The 11,322-nt window shown below is 39.9% G+C and overlaps 1 protein-coding gene across 1 annotated transcript; it reads right to left on the bottom strand.

Moving 5' to 3' along the window:
- Positions 1–532: 532 nt before the first annotated feature.
- LOC149142883 (alpha-bisabolene synthase-like) lies at positions 533–11,100 on the bottom strand. The gene is made up of 13 exons (XM_089447122.1): positions 10,896–11,100; positions 10,740–10,811; positions 4,239–4,476; positions 3,727–3,913; positions 3,421–3,632; positions 3,206–3,326; positions 3,018–3,112; positions 2,481–2,710; positions 2,275–2,387; positions 2,027–2,125; positions 1,633–1,848; positions 1,401–1,539; positions 533–1,301 (listed from the first exon to the last, which is right to left on the bottom strand). The coding sequence occupies exons 1-13, from the start codon at positions 11,028–11,030 to the stop codon at positions 732–734; spliced, it is 2,427 nt and encodes an 808-aa protein (XP_089303248.1). The 5' UTR covers positions 11,031–11,100; the 3' UTR covers positions 533–731.
- Between the last annotated feature and the right edge of the window lie 222 nt (positions 11,101–11,322).

Below are 11,322 nucleotides of genomic sequence, written 5' to 3'. Positions count from 1 at the left end.
AACAGAAATTGGCCTTACTCAACTTTTACTTTTAAATTTATAAATACCTAAAGAAACAATGAATTTATTTGGATAAACATTTGCTTTGTAAAAGTTATCTCTCTATAAAATATTATTAAGAACATTAAAGGGTGAAATTGATAGACATGTTAATGAAATTGAAGACAATTGTTATTTGGAAATGGACACAGGTTATCAATGTTTTGAAAGGGATAATCATCTTATTATTTTATTCTAAAATACACATTTCCACTACAATGACAAGTGTGTGTATGGTAGGTGTGTATAGCTTTTTCCATTCTTCTTAATTTTTATAGGTGTCAATTAACAAATGGCATGGTAAATTTGTAATCAAACTTTGTAAAAATATAATTTAAACAAAGTTTAATCATGTGATTTAGATATACAGTAAAATTAGTGGTGTGAATTCAATCCATTGCAAGAGAAAGAGAATACACTCGCATCTTTAAATTTCAACCATGCGATCAATTTTTTTAATTAATAAAATGATCGCGTAATTAAAAAACCGCTATCCAAAAATAAACATGCTGAGATTCTAAATTCCAAGCCTCCTCGTTCAATCAATATATCTTAATTCCATTGAACGTCTGCGTCACTCCGTGAAAGCTCAGACTGAAACAAGTCGATCAGCTGATGTATGCACATCTTCATCTGGAAGGCAGGTCTCAGACTGAAAGTCACATCACGGCAGGAAGGACCATATATATGAGTTACAGTGGCAGTGGTTCAATTAGACACTCTTTGATGTAGTCCTTGATTTTTGTTTTAGAAATGCCAAAACCGTCTCCTTCCTTGAATATCACCATCGTCACTCGAGTCTCTTCCATTAGCATTTTCTTGCACTGAAACGGGATGTCGACATCCGATGTGTCGTCGGGTTTCAGAAACTCCGAGGTGAGCTCCTTCACCGCCGGCTCCAGAAGGCTGTAAATGTAATTCACAGCCACTTCCTCTGTACTTCCAGGATGTTCTTTCATATAACATTCAATACTGGACGCCAATTCTCCACGAGCCTTCTCAGCCTTATAAGTATGTATGTCGTCGGCCAGGCGGGTAATGATGCAGTTGAGCTCTGTGAGAACACGCCTTCCTGGGTAATCTAATTGCTCCAATGCCGCTTGGGGAAGGATTTGCCCTTCCATCAATAACACTCCACTCACCAGAAGTATACGTTGGCCGATGGAAATGATCCCGTTCCTTATGTATTCCTCCAAGCTTGGCACGTACTCAGATGCTAACCATTCAGCTTCTTCATAATACCCCAGAAGATATTCCTCCCACTGATGAATTCAAGATTAAGATTAGAAAATAATTACAATATTGATGTCTGCACAGTAAGTCAGATAAAAAGAATTCACAAATTCATCATTACTACTTACTCCCTTTCTGAAAAAGCTAAGCAATTCGCGCCCCTGTAACTTCTCTGCCTCCCGAACCACTTCGTGAACAATTTCGTAAAAGATTTTGTAGCAGAGTTTCATATAGTCTGGAAGGCTTTCTGTCATGGAGAGGTCCCACCTGAAGAGCCAACATAATAGAATTAGAATTAGGCACACAGGATGATCCACAATGCCAATGCAGATGCTAATGATAATTGCAATAGCATCCTACCTTCTGACAGCCTCAGTGAATAGCTTCAATTCATCGAGGGTTCCATATGTATCATACATATCATCCAGCACAGTATTCAAGCACGCCACTTTTGAAAAGAGGAATCTGCATTTGGCATACTGGGGCTCATACGTGCCAGCCGCTACTATGAAGAAACATTCCACAGGCCTCTCTCGACCGAAGGGTAATAAAGGGAATTCCGAATGTTTAAACCAGCTGTGGTGCAGAATCAATCAAAGAAGGAATTAAAACAAGTTTCATCATTCAAAGAAGGAATTATAAGAAATTTGAAACTGAGTAAGTAATTTCTTTTCTAATTTCTGAGTAATCAGAATATGGTGGATATATACTACATTCTGGAATAATAGCATAAATAATTAGGTTGGTTTATTACGTGGTGACATTCTTCATCTCTTTTTGATGAATTGCCTGGATAATGTTGAAGTCCAGTTTAGCCAATTCTAAAATCTTTTGGTTGTTTACTCTGGGAAGCCTGAAATTGGATAAAAATGCAGCACCTGGTCAGTCTTATTATTATTATCAGCCAGGCACGAAAGGAAAGAACCCGCAAATTATGCTAAATTTTGGAAAAACGATGAAGAGAAATTATGAAAATGATATTGAATCTGGGGTCTCACTTACTTATAAACACTTTTGGCTAAGCGTGCATAATCTGAACTATACCCTTGACAATATCTCTTTGCTTCTACTCTGGAAACACTGGCATGCCAAGAATTCTCCAGCTCGTATTGAATCTGGCAATGGTAAACAAAATATTAGAAACTCATTCAATCGCTTCCGTGGAGAAAAACAAATAAGCGAGTCGACATGTCTGGACAGTAGGTTACCTCCTGGCTTAGGTTTTGCTTCTTGTTCCATGCAGTGAAAATCTCACTTTTCTCAAGAGCTTCTCTTAAATATTTTGTGGCAAAGTCTCTAGCTTCATCCAAAATAGTTTCTCCAGGGAATGCGAGCTGGGAAGCTCTATACAGGCTCAACATGCTTGCTACATTTTTGTTAAATTGACTGGTTGAGCAAAAGAAATGCCCATCAGCATCTTTGAAATTCTCGAAAACCGCTGTTAATACGATGTCCAAAGGTCAGAAGAGAGAACTGATCATGATGATAATTTATTCTTGTTTGTGAGATAAAAGGTTTGTGCTTTTAGGTAATTTGATTACTAAAATATGAGGAGCCCTGAACTTTTCATTGCAAATTTGGTAGTTTTAAGGAATTAGATGGACAATACTGAGGTAAAAATAAATAGAGTATTTTCGGAATTTACAATTTAGATAAAAGTTGATTCTATACTCTCTAAATTTAAATTTGTAACCTTTAAAAAAACAAATAAATTTAAACTATTAATAGTACCCAGGACACCCCACCTGGAGTTACACTGTACCAATGCAGCCGAAGGAGTCGAAATCCGAAAGCAGTGATCTCAAGATCTGCAACTGGGTTCAGACTTTCGTTCCAATGCCTGTATGCAGGACATGTCATAAATGTTACGTTGAAGGATTTTTCAGAGAAAATGTGGAAGGGAAGGTTAGTCAAATTAATTTTTTTATGATACCTGTAAACACAATCGAGAATTTCCTTGATTTCCTTTGCAAAGTGTCTATCGATTCCAAGGCGTACAATATTATCCACCATTAAGAGGCCTTCCAGCAGATCCACAGGATAAAGGAAGGGAACTGCAGTATGCGTAGTTAATTAAATTTATTGAAATTTATAAAGTAAAGCAAGGACCGGGCCAAGATGCAAACCACATGAAACCTCCACACATACCAAATCTGCCAAACTTAGTGAGCACGCTGTTCAGGAATTCAAAGCATTTCATGTCTCCAGTGTGCATGAAGACGCAGGCAGTAGAAGCAGGTGAGCCTGAGAAAGACCCATCTTGGCTTTGAACATCAACTATTGTTTCCCAGTCGACCATATCTTGTATGCCCTCCAAAGATGACAATAATGTTCCGCCATGAATTTCGTCCCTGGGGAGACTGCAACATTCATTTATTAGAATTTGAATAACATTAAGTAATATGGTCTAATTCGGTTATTGAATTGACAATATGTTAATTTGAATTCACATACTTGGCTAGTTTCTCCTTCCGTTTCATCTGGAGCATACGCACATAAGGCAAGTTGTAGGGAAGTCCGACGTGCAGAGATTGGGCTTCTCTTATCAAGGAAGGAAAGATGATCTCAAAGTCTGTTACACAACTATCCTGATCGCTTTCATCCTTTATTGCTTCCAGATTGCTTTTTATGAATTCAATGCCTGTATATACAGATCAATGGACATTGTCATTACAATTACATGATCACGAGGTTACTGCAAGTTTTATATCCACAAAAATTGCTCTCTTGATGCAAGGAAATGAAATTTGAAGGATCAAAATTTTGGCAAATATATTTTTAAGAAAAAACAAGAAAAATTAACCCGATTACTAATATTAACCCTACATGATGAGAATGATAAATAAATTTAAAAAACAACACTCAAATCCCAATTTTAATTCTTGCCCTGCTCTATTCACACATCCCAACTTTCCATTTAATGAGAATTAAAAAGACAACTCTCAAATCCCAATTTCAGTTCTTACCATTCTCTACTTGCACATGCCCAACTTTCCATTTAAGGAGCGCAAGAACACATGAAAGAGTGGCAAGCAGGCGGTCGGACAGGAGAAAGTGCGACTCAGTTCCCCATGAACCATCTTTTAACTGGTTTTTCAAAATCCAATCAACTGTTTGGGGAAATTGCGGTCGAGAAGAACCATCAATGGCGGGCACCCTGGCTACCCATGCTGTGTCATAAGCAGATGGGGTGATCATTAAAGCTGTTAAATTTGTAATTTTACAGCGCGCGGTGGTCTTTTGGAAAACCACCTGGTCTCCCCGCACCACCATTCGCTGAAGGCGGTTTCCGTAGCGGAGGCTCCGAACACCCTCACTCGCCGCCACGCGTCCCATGTACGAGCAACCGAAAACTGCTTTCCCCGGACGCTAAAGTCCGTTTGTTTTGCTGGAGGTTGGTGTGCGAACCTCGTTGGATCAGCCAAGTATTTTGGACGCGCGATCTCCGCCGTCGATCTCCGGAAGGTGCACGGGCCCACGACAAGTCAGATTTTGCGTGAAGTTTTTGTTGACCGCCGAGAAGGGGATTAAATGCTTTTAATGTGTTTACGTAGTTTTGGTGGCGGCCATTAATGAGATAATGGGCATACGTCCCATGTGTTTAATATAGTCATGGGCATATATTATTATATGTTTTTTATATATTTTTTATGATGTAGTAAATAGACTACGTGCGGTAGTTCAGTTTTTTTTGGGATGTATGTTTTATATAAAACATTGTGTCGAGCCCGTGAGTGTATGTAGTTCATGTAAGTTTTTTTATGTTGTGAGTGGTGGTTACGCACGTGAGTGCGATTGTCTTTGTAAAAAGCACAGCAGTGCGTTATAGAATTTGGAATGAAATGTTTTGTTTTTAGCCATTGAAGAAAAGAGGACAATTTTTGTAATATCCACAGCAGTGGAAAATCTGTGAGAGCAGCAGAGTTTTTTTTATTCCCTCTTTGCACAGAGGAAGAAATATGTAACAGAGTTTCAGTTTTAAATTAATAGAAATGTGTTTGTGACTGTGTAATGCTGTGTTCTGAGTGAGTTTGTTTTTTAAGAGGTTGTCTGCAAAAGATCCTGGACAGAGTAAACAGAGCATTGTCTCTGTGGTGAATTTTATTTGGTTTTGGTATTTCTCCATTAAAAATACCCAACAGTGGTATCGGAGCAAGGCTTAGGCTCTTTGTAGGAGACAAAGAAGCTGAAGGGAGAAGGTTGTTGCTGCAGCAAAACCTCTCAGGCAGTTAGAAGACTCAGACAGCGAAGGATTCAGGTATTCCCCAAAAGCATTTCTCTTGTTATTGCAGAAGACAATCAGTTTTTTTTTTTAAAAAATCACAGTCAAGGATTTAAAACCATAGTTCAAGATGCAAGGAATGGCAAGCACAAGCATGGGTATGTTCAACACCCAGCTCCCACACTTTAATGGGAAGAACTATGACTACTGGTCTATAACCATGAGAGCTTTGTTCATCGCTCAAGATATATGGGAACTAGTAGAATATGGGTTTGAGGAACCAGCAGATGAAACTGAGTTCAATGCATTAACTCAGGGAGAGAAGGATCAGCTGAAGCTCAATAGGAAGAAGGATGCAAAGGCCATTGTCTTGTTGTATCAAGTAGTGGACCAGAGTATATTCCCAAGGATAGCAGCAGCTACAACATCACACAATGCATGGCAAACCCTAAAAACTGCCTATCAAGGCATGGAGAGAGTGAAGACAGCAAAACTACAATTGCTGAGAAAGGATTTTGAAAACTTGAACATGAAGGAGTCAGACAACATTGAATCATTCTTCACTCATGTGATTGGTGTAATCACACAAATGAGAACTCATGGAGAAACAATTGAAGATAGAAGAATAGTGGAGAAAATATTGAGGGTCTTACCCTCAAGGTTCGATGCCATAGTCACCACCATTGAAGAGACAAAGGATCTCTCAAAATATTCAGTTGATGAGCTACATGCATCACTGATAACTCATGAGCAGAGGTTGAGTAGGAATGAAAACTCATCCCTTGAGCAAGCCTTCAAGACCCAGATGTCCTTTGGAAGAGGAAGAGGTCAAGGCAAAGGAAGCAAAAGAGGAAGAGGCAGAAGCCAGAACAGAGGAGGAAGGAACAACCCATCAAATGCACAAGGAAGAGGCAGCAATACAAATCAGAACCAAGGCCAAGGCAGCAGCCAACAAAGAGAACAGTATCATGCTCAAGGACAAAGGTATGATAAATCTAATGTTCAATGCTATTATTGCAAAAAGTATGGACATTATGCTAGTGATTGTAGAAAGAAACAGCATGATATGAACAGCAGACAAAATGCAAATGTTACAAGAGAAAACAGCAGCCAAGAAAATGTCCTGTTAGCTTGTAACATGGCTGAAACACATAGTGAAGACATTTGGTTTTTAGACTCAGGTTGCAGCAACCATATGACAGGGAATATAGCCCTCTTTTCAGCCTTAAATCAGAATTTGAAATCAGAGGTCACACTAGGAACTGATAGTAAAGTGTCTGTTATGGGAAAAGGGGAGGTAAAAATATTTACAAAACAAGGAGAAAGGAAAACCATAGCAGATGTATACTATGTCCCCGGAATGAGATGTAACCTATTGAGTGTTGGACAGCTTATCCAAAAGGGTTACAATGTTTACTTTGTAAATGATGTGTGCACCATCATGGACATACCACCCAGCAAAAGATGCATTGCTGAAGTGAAGATGACAAGGAACAGGATGTTCCCTCTCCGGATCAGGGCAGACTTGAAGAACAAGAAGGAAATGGCAGCAGTCACCCAAGAGGCCTTCCAAAGCGTGCCAAAGGATGAGAACTGGTTATGGCACTTGAGATTCGGGCATCTAAATTTTGGAGGTCTAAATTTGTTGAGCAGAAAAGGAATGGTAAGAGGATTACCATTGATAGAGAAGCCGGACAGCCTTTGTGAAGGTTGTATATTAGGCAAACAACATAGAGAGAGTTTTCCATCAGGGAAAAGTATAAGGGCAAAGGCACCCTTAGAGATTATCCACTCAGATTTGTGTGGACCAATGCAAGCTCCATCATTAGCTGGCAGCCTATATTTCTTGACATTCATTGATGATTTTACAAGAAAGACTTGGATATATTTCCTCAAGAACAAAAGTGAAGTCTTTGAGAAATTCCAAAACTTCAAAGCACTTGTGGAGAACCAAAGCGGGCTGCACATAAAAGTATTGAGAACTGATAGAGGAGGTGAGTATATCTCAAATGAATTCCTAAAGTTTTGTAGAGAAAATGGGATTCATAAACAGTTTACAACTCGGTACACCCCACAGCAAAATGGAGTTGCTGAAAGGAAGAACAGGACCATCATGGAGATGGCAAGGAGCATGTTGAAGGCAAAGCATTTGCCAAATGAGTATTGGGCTGAAGCTGTACATTGTGCAGTTTATATACTGAACAGGTGTCCTACAAAAGCAGTCATGAACAAAGTGCCAGAAGAGGCATGGAGTGGGAGAAAGCAAGGAGTCACCCACATGAGAGTTTTTGGGTGTGTGGCCTATGCACACATTCCAGATAAACTAAGGAGGAAGTTGGACAGCAAAGGGGAGAAATGCATCTTCATTGGATACAGTGATGAATCCAAAGCCTACAGGCTGTACATTCCATCTACCAAGAAGTTCTTTGTCAGCAGGGATGTTCAATTCATTGAGGAGGAAGCTTGGGATGGAAGCATAGAGAAAACAGTGAACATTAAAAGCTGTTTGCCTCATGATGAAGATGAAGAGGAGGTGGCTGAAATGAATCCCCAAACAGCAGCACCAACACAAGGACAGCAAGGGACACCATTGAGGATCAATGAGAGTGCTTCTCCAAGCACACCACAAGGAGGAAATTCAAGTGCATCTTCAAGCACTTGCACCCCAAGTGAAAGAGGTAAGAAGTTTAGAAATCTAAGTGACATTTATGATGAAGGAATGAATTCCTTATTTGCCTTGTATTGTCATGTTGATGATCCTATTCATTTTGAAGAAGCTATTAAAGATAGGAAATGGATAGAAGCTATGGATGAAGAGATGAATGCCATAGAGAGAAACAAAACATGGGATTTGGTTGAGCTACCGAAAGGCAAAGAAGTCATTGGTGTGAAATGGGTCTACAAGACCAAGAGCAATGCTGAAGGCAAGATTGAAAGGCATAAAGCAAGGCTGGTTGTCAAAGGCTACAAGCAGCAGTATGGGAGAGATTATGAGGAGACTTTCGCCCCGGTTGCAAGAATGGAAACCGTGAGAGCAGTGCTGTCCATAGCAGCTCAAAACAAATGGAAAGTCTACCAAATGGATGTGAAATCAGCATTCCTAAATGGAGTGTTAATGGAAGAGGTTTATGTGGAACAGCCTCTCGGATATGAGAAGAAAGGAGAAGAGCACAAAGTGTGCAAATTGAAGAAAGCTCTTTATGGGCTGAAGCAAGCGCCAAGAGCATGGTACAGCAGGATAGATTCATATCTATTGGATAATGAATTTGATAAATGTGAAGGAGAACCCACAGTCTACATCAAGGAAAATGATGGTAAAATTTTAATTGTTGTCTTGTATGTAGATGATGTTATTTTCACTGGAAATGATATTTATCTTATTGAGAATTTTAAATCAGTCATGAAGGATGAATTTGAAATGACTGACATGGGTTTGTTGAGATACTTCTTAGGCATAGAAGTAGATCAAAATGAAAAAGGAATTTTTATATCTCAAGCAAGGTATGTAAATCAAGTTTTGGACAGATTTAACATGCAAGAGTGCAAGGCAGCAATCACTCCCACAGTGATGGGATTAAAGCTCAACAGAGAGGACAGCAGCAAGGATTTTGATCCTAGCTTGTATAAAAGCATTGTGGGCAGCCTTATGTATTTAACAGCTACTAGGCCTGATATTATGTACGCTGTTAGTTTGATTTCCAGGTTCATGGAGAGGCCAAAGGAGGCACATTGGCAGGCAGCAAAGAGAATTTTGAGGTATGTCAAAGGCACTAAAATGTTTGGAATTTTATATCATGCCTCAGAACATTCAGATTTGGTTGGATACACTGATAGCGATTGGGCTGGAAGTGTAGATGATCGGAAGAGCACTTCCGGTTATGTTTTTAACATGGGTTCAGGAGCCATTTCATGGGCTTCTAAGAAGCAGTCCATTGTAGCATTATCTACAGCAGAGGCAGAATATGTGGCAGCGACAGCAGCAGCATGTCAGGCAGTATGGATGAGAAGGATGTTGAGAAGCTTAGGCCAAGAGCAGGCAAAAGCGACAGTGGTCTTTTGTGACAATAGCTCAGCTATTGCTTTGTCAAAGAATTCAGTGTTTCATAAGAGAACGAAACACATTGACACAAGGTTTCACTACATCAGAGAATTGGTGAACAATGGAGAAATTGTCCTAGAACATTGCAGGACCCAAGAACAGGTTGCGGACATCTTGACAAAGCCACTGGTTCAGAAGAGTTTCGAATTTTTGAGGAAGTGTTTGGGAATGACCGAACGTGCGGCTGTTAAAATTAAAGGGGGGTGTTAAATTTGTAATTTTACAGCGCGCGGTGGTCTTTTGGAAAACCACCTGGTCTCCCCGCACCACCATTCGCTGAAGGCGGTTTCCGTAGCGGAGGCTCCGAACACCCTCACTCGCCGCCACGCGTCCCATGTACGAGCGACCGAAAACTGCTTTCCCCGGACGCTAAAGTCCGTTTGTTTTGCTGGAGGTTGGTGTGCGAACCTCGTTGGATCAGCCAAGTATTTTGGACGCGCGATCTCCGCCGTCGATCTCCGGAAGGTGCACGGGCCCACGACAAGTCAGATTTTGCGTGAAGTTTTTGTTGACCGCCGAGAAGGGGATTAAATGCTTTTAATGTGTTTACGTAGTTTTGGTGGCGGCCATTAATGAGATAATGGGCATACGTCCCATGTGTTTAATATAGTCATGGGCATATATTATTATATGTTTTTTATATATTTTTTATGATGTAGTAAATAGACTACGTGCGGTAGTTCAGTTTTTTTTGGGATGTATGTTTTATATAAAACATTGTGTCGAGCCCGTGAGTGTGTAGTTCATGTAAGTTTTTTTTATGTTGTGAGTGGTGGTTACGCACGTGAGTGCGATTGTCTTTGTAAAAAGCACAGCAGTGCGTTATAGAATTTGGAATGAAATGTTTTGTTTTTAGCCATTGAAGAACAGAGGACAATTTTTGTAATATCCACAGCAGTGGAAAATCTGTGAGAGCAGCAGAGTTTTTTTTTATTCCCTCTTTGCACAGAGGAAGAAATATGTAACAGAGTTTCAGTTTTAAATTAATAGAAATGTGTTTGTGACTGTGTAATGCTGTGTTCTGAGTGAGTTTGTTTTTTAAGAGGTTGTCTGCAAAAGATCCTGGACAGAGTAAACAGAGCATTGTCTCTGTGGTGAATTTTATTTGGTTTTGGTATTTCTCCATTAAAAATACCCAACAAAAGCATCTCCTTCACCTGTAAGCATCAGCTTAATCTCACTAATAAGTGTCTCCGCGCGTTCTCCATAGCAAGAATCCTGTTCAATTAACACAGTTAGTGATCATTATCAAAAGTGATATAAATACTTGATCTGATCAGAAGAAAGAATAGTGTTACTCACAGTATAAGGGGATTGAAGAGATTGCACAAAATCGTAATCCCAGACATTTGGATGAGGATTGGCCGTCCTCCTGATCACGCTGTTGCTGCTGCTACTTGTCGACAGAGTAGAAGAAGCAACAGAAATGCTAGCCATTATAGCAAATATTAGCTATATGCAATAGAATGGAATTTGGCCAACAAATTTTGCTTGCTTGATTGGCTTGCTTCGTAGACAACTGAGTCACCTGCTGGTATTATGTAGGTATATATAGTGGCCTACGTCGGTGGAAGGAAGCTCAGGCGGGGAAAGTGATGAGTTGAGTGACTTCCAAATTGTGGGCAGGCAGCGATAAATAAATTGTTGCATGTGAGTCACATTATTTTGCCCCGCACACCAGGCAGGCAGCGATAAATAAATTGTTGCATGTGAGTCACATTATTTTGCC

This window comes from Pinus tabuliformis, chromosome X, assembly GCF_031772625.1.
Source record: "Pinus tabuliformis cultivar Carrire ecotype Pingquan chromosome X, CPIR1, whole genome shotgun sequence".
NCBI classification, from domain to species: domain Eukaryota; kingdom Viridiplantae; phylum Streptophyta; class Pinopsida; order Pinales; family Pinaceae; genus Pinus; species Pinus tabuliformis.
Note: the sequence above shows the minus strand (reverse complement) of the source record. Positions and strands in the feature narration are given on the sequence as shown.

What these genes read in the sequence shown, in the direction of transcription:
- LOC149142883 (XM_089447122.1), bottom strand. Translation starts at nt 11,030, where the DNA reads ATGGCTAGCATTTCTGTTGCTTCTTCTACTCTGTCGACAAGTAGCAGC. An exon ending in CACTAAGTTTGGCAGATTTG is followed by an intron (nt 3,327 to 3,420) that starts GTATGTGTGGAG and finishes CGCATACTGCAG; the next exon opens with TTCCCTTCCTTTATCCTGTG. An exon ending in TTCACTGAGGCTGTCAGAAG is followed by an intron (nt 1,540 to 1,632) that starts GTAGGATGCTAT and finishes TTGGCTCTTCAG; the next exon opens with GTGGGACCTCTCCATGACAG.